Source organism: Temnothorax curvispinosus, unplaced genomic scaffold (genome assembly GCF_003070985.1).
Source record: "Temnothorax curvispinosus isolate PA1 unplaced genomic scaffold, ASM307098v1 QBEX01004550.1, whole genome shotgun sequence".
NCBI classification, from domain to species: domain Eukaryota; kingdom Metazoa; phylum Arthropoda; class Insecta; order Hymenoptera; family Formicidae; genus Temnothorax; species Temnothorax curvispinosus.
This window is the reverse complement of record NW_020214330.1, coordinates 263,045-281,047: the sequence shown is the minus strand read 5'-3', so window position 1 is coordinate 281,047 and position 18,003 is coordinate 263,045. Positions and strand designations below refer to the sequence as shown.

Sequence of the window (18,003 nt, the reverse complement as noted above, 5' to 3'; positions counted from 1 at the left end):
AATATACATAGACTAGAAAAATAATGAATTATATATGTGTATATATATATATATATATACACACACACACACAAGGTTAAATTCGTATCGTATTGAAAATTCCTACTAAAAAAAAAGGTACTTGTACGATGAGAAATACTGTAAAACCAGACACCATTATATTAAACAGAGTATTGATATTATAGATAATCGCGCGCTTATAAAATATTTGGTAACATAGAATTGAAAGATAGCTTCTATACAAAACAATTTATGGCAGCTGCCAATTTATTATCACGTTTCGTTTATCATGACGTTTTAGCGTAAAGTATATCTGAAAATAGGAAATCCTTAATTTTTCTGTCATCATAATTATAATCATATATATTCGACTGATAGAAAGTTTCTGACTTTTCGGTACGCTCAATATTAATAAATTAATACTTTTTGTGTTCATAAATTAGTTTAGTACATCATATTGCAGAAGATATTGACAAAGATTACGAGTACGTAGTAAGAGTTAAGTATTGCGTACCTAAATATATTTACAGATATTCATATATTATTATCTAATATTTAATATTATTATATGATATAAAATATAATTAATATTTAATGTAACATAATTAACATTTAATTTTTTAATTTAACAATTAACATATTACCTAATATCATTTATGTGGCATACTTTATGATCTTCGTAGTAACTGATAATTAAAGCATTTAAAAAGCAAAAAACCAATTATATGATTTATGTAATACCAAAAATTTTACATATAAAAAAAAAGGGATACGTATTATGTTAAATAGTAATGCGCTTTTAGATACATTAATCATTTGGTGGTCGTACAAAAATAAGATTCTTTATATATACCAAACTAGAAAGTGAAAATAAATACTAAAATAAATCTTCATCGCGTATTACAAACATTTGTGTTTAAAAAAAGTAGCTACGTGCTATACTGTTGATTAAAATTGGCAGCCGCTGCGTGTATCACTTATACTTAAAGTAATCGGCATGATAAAAGTAGAATTCGTAAACGAGAAAACGAGATGACTAATTACAATCTTATATTGAATGATTATTATTGAACAGTCTTGAAAGTTGCATTGAGGTCACTTGACGAATCGGTCAAATTCATCTAGATCGCCAAACAAGAGCAGCAACTACAGGATGATCGACAGAGCTGTCACTCGTGTTTCATCATCATATGCAGACAGTTTTACTTTTCGAGTTACGATTCATCACTATCGATATGAACTGCTTCCGTAGCTACCTCGGGAAGAGGAGGAGGAGGAGGAAGAGGAGGAGGAGGAGGTGGTGATGGTGGTGGAGGTGGAGAAGATAAGGACGTATTACTATCTAATGACGTTGACGTTTGTCCTTCTTGCGTTGGCGATTTTGAACATTTGTCATCTACTGGCGCTGGGCATTCAAAATGAACGCAGTGAAACACCTGTAAACACCCAGATTATTTTTACCTGGTACGTTCCATACAAATGTATTGAGACACGTGATCTGATTAGGTAGGTACCTCATTTGCAGTATTGTGAGTGCCCACTATTTTTATAAAAACTACCGGACGGGGCGGATAAAAGTGTATCGTCTGCCAAGACCGACAAGCTTCCTTAGTTTTATCAGCGACCAATACCCAACTCCAGGCATTGCCCGATACTTCTATGTAATATGAGTAGGAGCGATTGTCGCAATCCCAAAGTAGTAATCTGTACAAATACGAAAACAGTTAGAAACAAATACAGTTACGTTATAGCACGTTAGAGCACACAAACAGGACGTGTACCGCATGGATTCTATCATATACGGCTGGCCTAATTGCACTAGAATAGATCCAGAGCCGAGTTGATGGCACGTATAACCACTGTCCCAATCGTAAGTGGATGTGTCTCCATTCAATAAATTATTACGTGACCTAATTAAAAAAAATGAAACTTGAAAATTGTCAATATTATGTATATATTGGATATTATTTTTAAGTAGAGACAGTAACGTTCACTTACCTACTCACACCTTCAATAACGCACGCACTTCGCTCGGTAGTGGCAATATTTTTTGTGGGTACAATCAAGCCTTGTGAAAGCTTCACTGCATGATTCATGTAGTATGCTTCAAAATTGACAACATGAAAAACCTATCGAATGAAAACGACGTAAGTTTCAACATCGAATTGTTACAATAGATTTATACACCCTCATACGTTATACGTGTATTTGTTATATTTAAATATTTATTAAATCATTTCGCGTTATTTTGTTCATAGTTATATGTATATGCATTTATATGTACGTATATAGATAGATAGATAGATAGATGTATATACGCGCGCGTGCACGTGCGAGAACGTATGCAATGTATGTATAGTTTAGAAAACTCACCTTATTTACTGTATTATTTGTTCCTACAATACGAATATAAAGTACTACCCTTGGCTCGAAATATAAAAACTGCCAGCTGCGACAAGAATAATGTTTATGATTGACAAGCATGACCCAATCCTTTTGATTCATAGATCCCTTTAATAAAATATATCATAAAGTAATAAGAGAAAATATATCTATCTGCAACATATACGTGTGCGTGCGTGTGTGTGCGCGTGTGTTTAATGCTTAATATCTATCATATAATATTATATTGTTGCTGCAAAATGGCCGTACCTCTATATAATAAGAATAAGATCGCAAATCAAGATCCCATAGTAACATTTTTATATGATTTATAATATACTGAGATCCTAATTTAATAAGAATCCCATGCTCTTCCGTATCAGATATAGTGTGCCTAGTGTAACCGCGTTCCATATCATAGTTGTGTGTATCACCATTAAGTAGGAAGCTACGCATTTCTCCTTGTAACACTTGAGCACCGTGAGACGGATGCGCAACATTTTCGTCGATGAGCAAATGGCCACGATAGGGAAGTTTTGAGTCGGGCGTGTGCGTCTGTACGTCGATCGCATCCAACAGAGCGTCTGCCGATACTAACTGAGATGATCTTACGGTGCTCAGAAGATCCGATAACGGAATTAGACTCAATCTTAATTGAGCTGTAAAAGTTATTCGTCCGTAAATAATTTTATGCACGAGTTCCGAAGGAGTAGCGTGCTTAATGCGCGTAGTTATTCGTGTATTCGGAACGTACCTAGCACTTGGGTTGGATTAACATCGGAATTGGCATTGACCCATGATCGTACACCTGAAAAAATTTCTGTTTCTGGCGCACAGAAGGAATCTCTGGATATCAATTCAGTTAGAGCGGATGAGCTCAACTGTTGAAAACTCTCATGTTGTATGACTTCGGATGCATGTATGTCCATATATTCAAAGCAAACCTGAAAACGAATCACATGCTAATTAATAAATTATCACGTGTTAATCTTAATTTTATATACATACATCATACATACAAGTTACAAGGTACGCTACGGACAGACTTTAGAGAGAGGAGAGTAAAGATGCGCATATAATACTAACGTTAGTCAGAAACTCCAAGTGGTATAAAAATGCGGTATCCAGGATTGAACATACATTCTTTATGCTCAATATCTCTCTGAGATAATCAGATATAGCTGCTTCCAAGTCCATAAATCCATATAAATGCGCCAATGCAAGGATATCGAGAATGACCTGTAACAAAGAGAATCAAAGTAGAAGAAACACAGATAATCGATCCTACGTATGGTTCCTAAAGATGATAATAATATTATCAAGGTACCTCATCTCGCTCGTTAGTAAGCGACATGCGTCCGGTATAGATGTACTTGAGCAAGCCTTTGAACGCAGGCAACGAGGAAGCGTTGAGCTCTATTTCACTTTGCATGGACTCCTTCATGCCGCCGAACAACAGAGCTCGGAAGTACTCGCTACGCGCGGCAAGAATAAGCTTGTGACTACGGAACTTTTGACCCGCCACTACTATGGTCACATCGGCATATTCCTCAGAGAGATAAACCGATCCCATGTCTTCGGAGAGAACGTGAATGTGATTAATTTCGCCAGACGACGACGTCAGATGATGGTGCGAGCTCATTTTCGTCGATGAGCAACCGACAATATATGTCCACCCTTATACACCCTTGATCCTTGTATGTACACTTGTGCCAAGCTTTCCTCGCTTTCCCCGCGGGAAACGCTTCCGAACTTTCGACGGGTCAACAGGTCAACAGGTTAGGTTCTGACTGTCACAACATTAGCGACCTGCCAACTGCCACCATGCCACACGATCGTAGCCCGGTAGCTTTTTTCAAAAACCGAGTTTCTCTCGCTCAATGGCTCTTTATTTTACAGACACATGTGTACGGTGTACGTCGATTTCATTTAGCAATGATCCGATTTGCGAGAATAACATGAAAGAAAGGAAACTTGTTCACCGTGCAAGGGGACAAGGGGAGTATATATACATACATATGGCTGCAAGAATAACCTTGGTTGATGAACGTAACGAACAAAACGCGTCGCACGAAAATTATTAGATTAATTATCTCGCCCGATCCCGATCCCGTCCGAGTCCGATGTTCGATTCGTCCAGCGTATGAACTTTGAAATCGCTTAAATCGCTATTCGCTACGTTACAACTTAAGCTACCGTTATTGATCTCTGACGCGTGACAAACGAAATTTCAGCAATTTTTACCGCCACTGACCGTCTCACTACTGTCACTCCACTCACTCCTCAGTCACTATCGGATTTTCCAATTTCCGATTTCCGATTCCCGATGCCTTATCCGCCTTATCCCAATCCCACCTATTTTCACCTGTCGTGGCGATCGTAGATCGTAGCCTATCGCCTACTTATCTATGCGAATGAATAACGATGCGAACTGTCCAACTATGCGAACTATGCGAAGGCCGAATCACGATCGCCCCGCGGCCCGCCCGCGATCAGTGCGATCACCTGCCCTGCGAGTCCTGCGACGTCTGCCGCTACGATACTCGATACTCTCGATAGTGCGGTGCGATGCCTGAAGTTAGCGCCGCTTACGGACTGACGATGCCCTTTTTTTCTTTTTCCTTTTTTTTTTAAATGTGATCGTGGAATATGAGTGAAATTAAATAATATGAAATTTTTCTTAGTCGAGGATGCGTGAGATATTAATTCGCCCCCATTAACCATTAACTTTCTACACGCGTTAGATATATATATATAGGTATATATACAAACGATATAATCGTAATATGTTCGTTTTTTCAGCGCGCCGCGCGCCGCGCGCCGATTGTCGCGCGACAGTGGTCGGTGAGTAGTGCAGAGTGCAGTAGTGCTCTGCTCACTGGTGCCATTCGCGCGATCGCCGCGCGATGTCAGCAGCTGTAGCTCACCCTGCTCTGCTCCAGTCCCAGTCTCCAAGTCAGTCCAGTGGTCAAGTCTCCTCTTGTTTCTCCGGCTCACCGTCTCTTGAGTCTCGATAGGAGAAAACGAGAGAACTAGAGAACGTTATTTGACGCGCGCGGCACGTTATCTCGCAGCAAGTGGAGAAGAAGCTGGAGGAAGAGGAGTAAAATGAGAGACGGAGGAAGAAGCGAATCTCGGAATCTCGCGTGCGCTATGTCGCAACGCCGCGGCCGTTACCGAGACACGTTTTGCCGCGGTTGGGAACGACCAAACCACCGTCACGCTCGCGCTCGGTTAGAACATTCTCATGGAAAGAAAAAGAGGAGAAGAAAGCCATCAAAGAGAAAGAGCCAGTTCAAGTGGTTCAACCGCGTGATAAGTGATAAGTGATAAGTGATAAACGGCGCGAGCGTGCGCCCGCGCCGGTTCACGGTTGTGGTTGTGGCGCGCGACCGCGCGACTGCGCGGCATCGACACCGACAGCCGAACGTTGTCGGACGTCGCCGAACGTCGCCGGGGCGCGATGCGCCGTCGCTACCAGCTACCACTTGGAGAGCATTTGAGACTTGAGTTGAGAGTTGAGAGCAGCGTCGCGACTGCCCGCGACTGCTCGCGACTGCTCGCGACTCGCGCGTCGCAGCAGTTCCGCCGGGCGGTCCGTCCGGCTGGCCGGTCGGCCTCGTCGCGACCGACGTGGTTACCATCCGCCGTCTCGCCTCGCCTCGCCACGCACCGCGCCACGCTGCATCGGAGAGAACCCCACGTGAGTACGCATCCCGGGACCCGGGACTTGCACCTCGCATCTCGCATCTCGCACCTCACAGTCTCGCGCGCACAACACTCCCGTTTCTCTCAGCTCGCTCGCAACCCGTTTCGTTTCCCTCAGATTTCCGACTTTCTTTCTCAGCACACATGATAGATTACGAGGAGAGGGCCAGGACAGAGCGCAGCTAAAGGAAATTGATCTAGCGTAAAACTTGCTCCCTCTTTTTTCTTTTTTCTTTTCTTTTTCCTTCATAAAGGGAGCAACTTTTTGCTTGGTTGCATCGTGAAAATGAAGGCGCTTAAGTTTCAGTAGCTTCGTTATTATTATATAGTTTTTGTAGAGTTAGATAATAACGTATACAGATTTTCAAATATTAACGTACTTGGAATAATTGATTATTAAAGTAATAAAAAAAGAGAGAAAACGGAAAATTGTATGCAACCACGTAGAATACTTTTGTCTTCTTGCGACTGTACACTGTATACAGGAGTACCGGCTGTACAGGTCTCATTGTCAAGTCAGACCTGTCAGACTCGTGAATCACGAGTCGTGACTCGTCTACTGTGCGCCAGTAGAAAAACGTAGCGAATATCAGACGATGCCCGGCCGATCGGAGCCGATCCGTCAATCGTTAACTTGCCAACGATTTCGGGCTCATTATTAAATCTGCTCGATTAAAAATTTCTAATTAGCACACGTCCTAATAACGTGTCCTAACTTATGGTGAGTGATTCTTGCACATGGGCATACTCCTCAGAGTACCTAAAGGTACTCTCCATTTGCCATAAACTCTCGAGAGTTTTTACTCGCAGATGGACACGCACCATTAAATTTGAAATTGATTTCAACGCGAACGTTGAGCGCCAGAGCGAACATCTGATCGAGATATCAGCATCGCAATCGTATATTAATTTTATTTTAATTAAGGATAAGTATCGCGATTTTGATCCGATTTAATTAGTACCAGCGGAGTATCGACCAAAATATCTTATATTCCCTTCAGATTAATTCGGAGAACAAGCTCGCGTCTATCAAAACTTTTATCGAAGGCATCCCGCCGCTCTTTTCTTTCCCGCGAGTTTACTTATCAAAAACTTGGAATTATGCGCGCACACACACACATACATATATATATATTGTATGTTATATATGTCTACCACCGTCACAGTAGGGAGGAGTGCCTAATAAATTAAGCACATAACCATTCACTTAATTATAATAGATTATATTGATCGCGAGGATTGCACGCAACTATAATACAAATAAGAATCTGACGGATATTGATTACGAGTTTACAGTCACGAGATTGCACCGAAAAGAATATCAATATTTGTTATTTACATGGAGCATATTATATTACTCCGAGTAAAGTGTAATCGAGTATGGAACGTGCTCGATTATCCGTTGCCGGCGTTTAACAATCGGTAAATCGGTGTTTTATCCATAAACACGAGTACGCGCGAGCACCTACATGGACAACGAAACAAAGTGTTATGCATCTCGCTTGTGCGTTTAGTTGATTGTGAGGAGAGAAACGTCGTTGAATTCATCGTTTACCAATTTTTTTTTTTTTTTTTTTTTTTTTTTATTAACCCTACTACCTTCGTGTTCGTTTTCGCATGGGATAATGTTGCTCGTGCGGGCGAACTCGGGTACATTTCGCACGAATGCCATAGCGAAATGTCATATAGAAAACTATTGTGCCCGGCATCACGCGATCCGCGTAACGAGAGATGGAGATTTAAAGAGCTTTGCACGTACACGCGCGCAGGAATAGCATGAAAAGCACGGGGAATAACGAGGATAACGCGCGTAAAAAGTAACTCGTGTACAAGTTGACTAAAATTTGGTTGGCCCGCGGGCAGCGGGAGTGACGACGCCGCCGCGCCGCGCCAACGCGACGTGTGTAAGTACGTAAGTTTATACGAGACTTCGGGGAGATGTCGAAAGTTTTCGCGAGAGGAGCTCCTTGAGTCTCTTTCGATACCTTAAAGCCTTAAATCCATAAAAGGAACTAGAGCTTGGATCCAGCTTATATGATATTCCTTCTCCTTTGTACGAAGGAAAAGTACCCGAGTAACAAGCGGACACTCCAAGTACGGGCAGAGCGAGCCAACGCTCTGGAGAGTCTGGAGGAATTAATTCTTCTTTATTTTTAAGACATTAAGACGACGACGTAAGCTGATCGCGTCGCAATCTTTTGGTATTATAAATTTGTTACCTTGATTGATTCCTTAACGTTATAAGACTTAAAGGAATCTTACGAGCCGTTGATGCTATTAAAAGGACATAAGTACCGGTCCTTCTTTCATGGAACGTCTTTCGTCTGGGTTATTCGTTTCGAAATGTCTGTAATAATCTAATAATTCAGAATATTGATTTACAAAGAGGCACGTACTTACGTCTCTTCCGTTCTCATCGTCATGTCGAGACGTACAATACAATTCCTAAAAATCGTGGGAGTCACCCTTGACATTTTTCGATTCTCGGGATTATCAATTCGGTCGCATCAATCTTACACGCGCGTCACCATTATTATATTACGTTCTGCGGCAGGAAATGTCGTAGGTTTAGAGTTTAGATATAGGGGACATTTACCCTTCTCTCTCTTTCTCTCTCTCTCTCTCTCTCCCTCCCTCCCTCCCTCCCCCCTTCCCTCCCTCCCTTCCACCCCTCTCTCCCTCTCTCGCGCGCGTTGCGTCGGGCCGCGCAAAATGATATTGGCCTTTCTAGCATGTGCCTCCCGATATTGATTTATTCGTATAACTTGCTTACTGATGGCAAGCGTTGCATGGGTGGGTGCATTGTTTATACGCTCGCTTAAAAGGGCTTAGGTCACAAATTCCATGCTATCTGAAATAATTTAATAGCACCTGTCGACAATATTTCTCAATATTATTGGCTTATACGACGACACTCTATACGTGCATCGTATAATCGCCCAAGTTTAATAAGCGACGTATGTCTAAAGTCCGAAATATAATAACATCTGTTTGTCTAGCGCGTGGCGCGCTTCAGCGTCGACACTTAAATTTATTTGATCTTCTCTGAAAAAAATTGACTCGTATCTTGTTTGCTTATTAATGGTCAAGATAATTCACTGTGACAACATTTTTTTTATTGTAACGTGTTTGGTTTTGAGAATCCTGATGTATCTATACGTTCGTTCCCGCGAGGAAAGGTTGCATTTGTATTTGTAGTTTCGCGGCCAAGAATGCCAAGATACCGATCGCTTTCGCGTCTTTTCTTTTCTCTTGTTTCGTTTTCTTTCTGGCCGATCGTGTCCTCTCCTGTGTCCTCCAATCTCACCGTGGGCGTTCTCACCAGTAAATTCGAGGCGAAACGCAGTTTCGTGTTACACGTACACGTTGCACGTTACACGTTACACGTCGAGTGGAAGCACTTAACGGACGTATGAAAAGAAACTGGGCAGACTGGGCTGTGTACCCGTGTTCGAAACGGGATACCGACAGCATCTTTAAGGATATCGAGTGATTTTTTTCGCGGAGTCGACGGGTTGGTAACAGATTTCCCTCTGTTCTTCGGGCCTCCGATTATCGGACGTAGATTTGCCAGGAGTCTCTTTAGGGAATGTAGACGATATTTCGAGCTGCCAATAAATATGAGGCATTAGGTACTCGCGGGTACTCGTAATTTAGAGAGGACGTGCATTCAGACTGTTACATTCTATTTAATATCGGATTCGCGCGTAGTGCGCGTTACTAGTCGAGAAACACTAATATCCGCGGCTGCTATTACGTAGATGCAGTGAAAATTAATGTACATATTAAAGGCGACTGACGTAACGCGACGCGACGTGACGGTTCGGTTCGACTAAAGGCTAACTCTCTCGGCGCGGGCGAGGCGCGATGAAATGGCAGGTTTCCGACGATCAGGTTTTTCCTGGAGAGGCTTTAACGACTCGATATTACGCGCCACGCCAAGGTCACGCTCAAGCCAGGTCAGCGATTAATATTCGCGAGTAAAACAGACGCAACGCGAGATAATTTTTTTTTCTCTTTTTTTTTCCCCTAACATTAACGTTGCATGGGAATTGGGAACGTAACAGGAGCCGCTCGCGTTGTCGTTCGCAAGCGACGATGGATAATCGCGTTTTCTCCCGCGCAGTTGTCACGCGGGATATAAATGACAATTCCCACACAGCGCGACACGACACGACACCACGACAGTCGTGGGGGCGATCGGGCGATCCTTATTACATAATGGCATTAACGACGCTGGTCCCGCGCGCGGTAGGGGACGTCGGCGGATCGATCGAAGGACGATTTCGCAAAGTGGGAAAGGAAAAAAACGAATCAGCGAAACAAGGAGATTTAACGGGGTTAACTCCGCGAGCGCGGAGTTCTTGTAGCCCGACGTTACACCGACGTTGATTATCACTAATCCCGATTAATTCGATTTCCCTCTGCCGTCCCGTATCCCGTATCTCGTATCACGGGTACGGTTGTAACCTATGAAAGATCAAAGGGAGGATTCTCGGCATTACATCTCTTTGCAATTAAATCTGATGACGAAATTCCATTCAAGTTCAGTTAGATCGTAGTAATTTTTCATTTGTGCGACGGCCCATGCAAGTATATTTAATATCGTCGGTATGAAAAAGCAACCGCGCGCGTGGGCATATATCCTGTATAATTTCTGAATAATTCAAAGACACGAAATTTCGCGTCGATTCGCTGCGGTTTTAAGTGATAAAGACTCCGACGACTGGCGGAACGATACAAAATACCCAGGATTGAGAGGGAAAAAGAGAGAGAGGGATGTTACATCTCGAGGCTATCCGGGGATATTGCCCGCGCGGATCGCATCCTCGGATCCTCGGCCCTCGCATCTTGAATGTGGCACGTTCGAACGACGCGCGACGATGCAATATCGCTCGTCATAGAATGAATTCGCCGAACGGATTTCAGATCCCAACACCTGCGATTGTTATCCCCGGTTACATCTCTCAGTCGCAGTAGGAATTCCAAAGAGAACGCGCCTCCAAAGAGGAGAGCTCGAGCGCGCAATAACGTCTTTCCTGATGCCTGATGCACGTGTTGCAAAAATAAAAAAAGAAAAGGCGACATAATGCTCCGCGGCACGAGGCAACTCGTGAAACGTCGTAAAACACGAGTGTCGATCGTGGAATTCCGAGGGAGTCTTTAAAATAATTATTAGATTAAGACGCCATGAGCGCAAAATGCAATTAATTGTAAGATGTATAGTATAATATATATATCGTTACATTTGCATTTCTTTTCCGGTCAGACTAAGATCGGCCCGGGCTGGACTTAAGCCAAGTGCATTAGGCGTTGGGGTAGATTTAGGTAGATGGTCGGTGCCATTAGCTTCGTGAATAATTTCTCGTGTCGTTAAGCCCGGCCTAAGAGGAGTAGAGAACTTGTTAAATTTTCTTTCTTCGCCGCGCCCGGCATTATTATATCATCGCCGACGATATAATTTCTCTTGCGACAACAACAGACTGCTCGACGGACGGACGGAATCCTCGGGCCGAACTGAGTTCTCTAATTCCGGTGTCTTGTCTTATTAACCGCCGCTCCTATTCCAAACTTGTTTTCGGCTCAACCCGGAGATCCCTTTTGCTCGTTCCTTTTCTCTCTCTTTCTCTCTCTCTTTCTACAACGATTCCTTTCTATTCGATCCGCTTTCACCCTTATCGACGAGTACCTTTAACGATAGAAGACGTGTACAGCTAAAGAACTCGCGGGCAGGTCGGTGTCCATGTTTCGGTCAGCTCGTGCGTTACATGCCACGTGACGAAATTTTCCGCTTGGGCAGGTATTTCGTACTTTCTCTCCAAAAACCCATTTCTCAGAAGTTGCTGCTACAAATACAATTTTCTCGCGACAGTGTACCTGCTCTCGCGCGCGCGGGTAATAAATCATAGACAGGGTAAACGAGCTCGGAAATGCGCGCGGAGAGTTTCCCTCAAAATAGGAATTTAATGGGTATATACAGAGCGGAAGAAATATCGAGCCGTATGGAGAGAGAGAGAGAGAGAGAGAGAGAGGGGTGGAGAGGCAACACGGAGCGGCGCGTGCGGATGTGTACCCAGCCGAGAATCATTTTCCGTATCGATTCGGTTTTCAGTGTTGCGTCTGGCTGGCAGCATCGGCCTGTGTAGCGGGGCGTATTTATACAGTTCGGTCCGAGCGATAGAGCGGCACGATGTAGGTAAACAGAGCCGACGAGGCTATAAGAGAGTAGAAACTCTCTAGATGGATCTTCTCCCGTCCTCTTTCCTACCTCCCTCCGGCTCGGAGGAGGACGGGCTGGACGGGCTGGACGGGGATTGCTAATGCAATATAGGCGACAGGGTAAACGAGAGGCGAGTACATGGTCCACGATGACGTAGGCTGGGATACTTGGGGAGGGAGGAAAGGAAGGAAGGTGCAATGTATACGAGGGTGATGGAATGAAGCGGAGCATCCTCGCGGGTCGATGACCCGTGGGAGACCTAAATATGCCCGCGAGGAAGAAAGCAAGAAACCGTGCGCCGAAACCGCAGCCGCGAATGAGTAAAGGGGTGCGGGGACATGATATAGATTTAGAGACTATAGAGAGTAACGCGCGGGTCAGTCCACATTTTTTCGTTCTACACATGAGAGAAAAATTGTTTCTTTTCAGTCATTTTTATTGTCGATAATGAATCGATAATGAAGCGGTGTATAAAGCGGGTACATTTCAGAAGTTATAGAAAGGACGGAACACAGCATGCTCTTGTGACAACTAATAAACTAATAAATAATTTTAAACATTAATTATACTGATTGATTCGAGATAAAACTTTTCGAGTCAAGTATTACATGTATAGAATCTTTTAAATAGTTATAGAGTAGGAGAGTAGGTAGGTAAACGAGAGAGGATTAGCGCTATCCGGATCCCTTCGAGTATCTATCACGGAGGCTTCTAGGTCTCGGCTCTCTAAATTCTATTAATAAGCGAGAGTGATTGTCCAATCGATCCCACGTGCGAAGTGGTCCCCGGTATAGAACGGTGTTTATCGCGCGGATGTACAAGTTCGGAACGCGGCCGCGATTGACCCGCGAGTCGACTCGATCCGACCGAATCAGCGTCCACGCGTTAAGAAATAGCCTGTGACATTTGGACACTAACGTGCCCTAGAATTTGTCTATAAATGTTGACACAGCGAGTTAAATGCAGCATTCGAACACGAAAATCGTTCCTGTGCTTCAATGTCGGGATATATAATTCAGTTGTAAATAGCTTTAGGAGGTAGGTAACGGGATATCGTTAATCATTTCTCGGTCAATCTTGGCTGAATTTAAATTTTCTCACCCTCGGATTAAATTCTAATTTTACGAGTCAACAATATAATTTTGCACGTCGAAGAATTTCCAATTTTTATGAAATTGTCAAATTGTCAAAAAATTGGCTCCCAAAAAAGAAGCTCGGCGACTGAAAGACGGCGCGCGCGATGCTGATGCATCTGTCATCTGTTTTGAGACATATGCGTATATCTTTACGCAGTGCTCCCAGATCTCATTTAGCACTTCCGGCTGTGTCTAAGAAAGCTTACAAAGGCATTTTAGAAAATGAGATAATTATTCGTTGCGCGAGTAGAGATAAATTTTTAACGAGCGTCCAGCCGCGATAAGGGGTTGTAATAATAGCGTGCAGGCGTGCAGGTAATATCCGTGATGCACCCCCGGGCATTTTAATGACCATTAGCGAAGTTGAGCCCGGAGCTCGGGGTCGAGTCACGCTATTCGCCGTTGGGACATATCCCGGGCAAGTTTCTCGTAAAATTTTACAATGTTCTCCACACTGTATACCGTAACGACCCGCTCGAAATGTACATATACCATATTACATATACATATATGAATGGGTATACATACATTACATATACAGGGTAACTTGGCGTTGCCACCTCTCTCGAATTTTACGCCGCTTGTTCTCCGTATTGCCGAGTGACTCGGAAGGAAATTTGATGGTTTCGCGTTGAGCGACGCGCCCCAGTTGCACGAGATCGAGTTTTGATCTCGTGCATCCGTCAGCGGGGAGAAGATGATCGGAGTCCGCGAGGGCGAAAGGGCGAGAGGGCGACAGCTTCGAGTCGGCCACCCTATGTCCTAATGTCTCCCCCGCAGAATCCGTTGACGTACAACATTCGTCGCAATACGTCCTCGTTTCTTTTATTGCCTCGCGAGACCTTTTGGATTATTGCGTCTTACGGGCGACGCGGACGTCTCGCGCTAAAGTACGACCCTTAACGTCGGTGCTGCTCGTGCTGCTTTTCACGGGACGAGCCCGGCTCGTTACTTATGTTACCGTTTACGTTACGCATTTGCCGGTGAACGATATCTCCCACGTAACCCCGCGTTATTCGAGCGCGATTGCGTCGCAAAATTGCTACGTTAGCTATGTCGCACCGTGCCGCCGCGCCGTGGGTGTGTTAAAACAGCCTCTTTGTATGTGTTATTCCTTATCGTAACGTCCGGTAACGTCGCTCTTTAACTTTTTTTTTCGAGTCGAGAACTCCGCGATGGGAACGAGCAGAAATTTCAAGCGCGCTATCAATTGACACTTTCTGCTGTAGAACTTGCGACCACGACACGACACACGACGCGCGACATCTTTTTCCGATCGACTGTCGTAAAAAGTAGAAAGAAGAATCAACTTCGACGGTACGCCGTGCCGTGGTGTATGGTGTGCCTAGGACGTATATTCGTATATACCGAAGGACGCGGTGCGTCCCTTTTCGCCTATGTCCTCGCGATTCGCCGATTGTGCGAAACATCCATCGATATGTCTTTAGAATTTTCGCTGCTTCGCAAACTTGATCAGCTTCACGTTTCTCTTGCAGAATTTATAGAATATTAAACACAGTGGTCGAGGAGGGGAACAGAGGAAGGGAACGCGAGGAAATAATCGAGCTTTACCGCTACACATCCATCTTCCGCGAACGTAGAACGAACGAAGATGGATGCGAGGGTTACATAAAGGCCCACGAGAATGGTGTGTCGTTTACAATCGGTCTGGCTATTTTTACTATTGTAATACAACTTTAAAAAGATCCTCGTCCCGCAAAATTGTCAGCAAAATTTACGCGAATATCCATGTCTATGTATATATGTATCCATAATCGAGGGTCGAGGGTGTTTTTCCTTATATCATTTATCCACCGCGCTGAGAGATAATTTTAGAAATCCCGCAGAGCGATTCCCCGTAATTTTCTGTATCCCCGGCAATGTGTTGCACGGGCAAATCCAACCCTGCCATTCATTGTCAGCCTCGACGCGCAGAATAAGCCAAACACTTGAACTTGAGATGCCGTAGTAGATCTCGTTCTCGTTGACGGGAGATAAAGAGAGGATGCAGGACGCAGAGATAGTTGTGAAAGGTATCGTAACTGTTATCGTGTTACGAGAATTGAGATGAGTAATGTCTCCGTATACGTGACGCGTAAAGGCGCTAACGCACGTAGGACATACGCCGGAGTTGCATGTGTGTCGACGTGCTTAATATATAAGGGCACAGAACCGCGGCTCCGCAAACAAGTTAACGAGCTGCGGCGACGGTCTCGATCTCTTATCTCCTCTCCACGACGCGACGCGACAGAGACGAAGGGAAAAGCCGCACGAGAGGGGACATTCTTCTCATACGCTACAATTGTTCTTACGGTTTTTACGTACTTTACGGAGGTATTTGCGGACCGCGTTTATTTTAAAACTTATTTATACCTTATCGGCGCAGCTAATTTTCCACGCGTGCAACACCGCGCCCGCCGCGTCGCGCCGGCATCCTCGTCCAACTTTTTTCCGACGACGGATGATCCGAAAGGGCGAAGCGACAGAGCGCGGCCCTTTCGACGAAGAAAGTACATCGCTATCTGGTCTAGCTTTACCCCCTTTGTAGGAAGTGAACCGCATTTACGGCACAGCGAGAGACTTTAGTGGCCTTATTGACGCGCACACCGTAGCCAGGAATTGAGTATACTGATTTAGACGCGCGCGCGTATTCTCTCTCTCTCTCTCTCTCTCTGTGTGTGTGTGTGTTTAGAGAATGCCATTTCGGGAAAACTCTTAATTACGATATTGATCCATCAGCCTCATGCCACTTGGGCGTCCAATTAAATCCCCCGACCAGAATGATACGGCGAGCTATTTAAATCGCGCGTCCGCGCGAACTTGCTCTTGAATTTGCGCGACGTGACGAACGAGATGCGATTCGGAAGATTATCTGACCGGTCGTCACTCATTAATCCGCTTTGAGTGTCGCCAAGATAAAATTTCGCGTCATTCTCTCTTCCCCTCCTGCCCTCCGCCTAGATCTAGCAGTCCAGATATTTTTTTACGTTACGCTTAATTAAGGGAGCGCATAAGTAAGGCGACTTGATGTGTTATATTGTGCAGCCCCCGCACAATGAAAAATATAAGGAACAAGGAACAGATATTAGCGATTAGGGATAAGAAATTAGAGAGAGGAATAAAGCTGGATGCGCGATGAAAAACACGGGCAACGGAAACGGGGAAGAACACGGGCAATAGATTTTTAACCTATCGGAAGCCGTGTATTAATGCTTCATCTCTGCAGCTTTATTCCTGATTTCTTATCCGTAATCGCTAATATTTGTTCCTTCTTCCTTATATTTCTCATTGCGCGGGGGCCTTTAATCCGCGATGTATGTTTTAAATTAATAAATAGACATTTCTGGACTACTGGATGTGCGCGGGTGCGCGGTGCATCGACGCGACGTAACGGACCACCTACATGTCGCGTTTATTTATAGCGCTATGAAAAGCGCTATGCTCTCGAATGCGCGCATGTTTATCGCACATTTAAACGTGCGGCCGCAAAGCGTAATCGGCACGTCGTCTCGGATACCCGCGCCTGACGTTATGGTATTTTCTCAACTAGGTGCAGGAATCCCACAGGCTGTGATCATCGAGCGACGTCGTCATATATACTGACGTCAGAGATTCGGTGAGCGCCTTTTGTGTGGTGGTGTTCGCGGAAAATTCTAATACATTTAATTTCGCGTGAAACGTCAGCAGCGAGGAGCGCCGTTCATAATGCCACGTCGAGAATGTCACGGAATAAATTAAGTATTGTTAAGATACTTTCTTTTGCGTTACGCGATTCTTTTTTCCGCAAGACCGGCTAATCTATTCCAAAGTAAATTAAGTTTTATTGTTAGTCGAGTTTCGGCCAATATATTTACTTAGATGTTGCGCTTTATTATGAATATTGTGAACGCGATGTACGTACCGTTAAAATACTATTTTCACATAACTGGGACGAGAGGTTTTTCTTGCTCATTCTTGCTCATTCTCGCTCTACCGTCCTCTTATTCTTGCGCAAGCACTTGCTCGAGAGATGTAAGTAAGATATAATTCCGCGCGCGCGATCTATTGTCGCACTGGTCGCACACGTACATTGTCGCGCGTGCAGGCTGAATATACACGTGTGCGCGATCCGATATACGATATACTTACGTCGCCGATAGAGCTCGTCCGTCCGTCGTCCGTCGACAACGAGTACGTTTTTAAGTTGTAACAACGTAATCCAGAAAATCGAAAGGGAAACGCATGCGTACTATTAGCCTTGGAGATATCTAATTTGTAATAGGCTTCGCCCTGTTCGTACTGAAATCTGTTTTCGCGAACCTCATGTGGCCGCGGGCGCGGCGCCCCGTCATTTTTCCCCCCTACGTGTAAGTTCTCTAGTTGGTACGATACGATTACTTAATCACATTATTTATGCATCGCTGCATTAGTCTGACAGTTGATTGTTTAAGCCACAAACGTTTTTACGAAATTCTACTGGCGCGGGCGCGGCGCGTCGCGGCGGGATCACGTGGAGAAGGATGTAGAAAATTATTAAAGCTCTAATCAACAAGCGTCGGTTATATTATTAATTTTTGT

At 44.2% G+C, this 18,003-nt stretch overlaps 2 protein-coding genes across 3 annotated transcripts in view; one reads left to right on the top strand and one right to left on the bottom strand.

Moving 5' to 3' along the window:
• Positions 1-652: 652 nt before the first annotated feature.
• Positions 653-4,931, bottom strand: LOC112453641 (BTB/POZ domain-containing protein 9). Of its 2 annotated transcripts, XM_025014499.1 has the most exons (10): positions 4,399-4,931; positions 3,710-4,268; positions 3,469-3,621; positions 3,137-3,326; positions 2,653-3,041; positions 2,374-2,511; positions 1,999-2,129; positions 1,782-1,910; positions 1,515-1,704; positions 653-1,436 (listed from the first exon to the last, which is right to left on the bottom strand). In XM_025014499.1, exons 2-10 carry the CDS (start codon positions 4,022-4,024, stop codon positions 1,215-1,217), a joined length of 1,857 nt encoding a protein of 618 aa, XP_024870267.1. In that variant the 5' UTR covers positions 4,025-4,268; positions 4,399-4,931; the 3' UTR covers positions 653-1,214. The 2 variants fall into 2 exon arrangements, with proteins under 2 accessions (XP_024870267.1, XP_024870266.1); XM_025014498.1 differs by having other exon boundaries at positions 3,710-4,931.
• Positions 4,932-5,984: 1,053 nt separating this feature from the next.
• The window catches only part of LOC112453652 (diacylglycerol kinase eta), a 33,896-nt gene continuing 21,877 nt past the window's right edge, over positions 5,985-18,003 (top strand). Inside the window, exon 1 of the mRNA XM_025014524.1 lies at positions 5,985-6,085. The gene's annotated coding sequence lies outside the window, so the exon portion shown is untranslated. The remainder of the gene's footprint in view (positions 6,086-18,003) is intronic.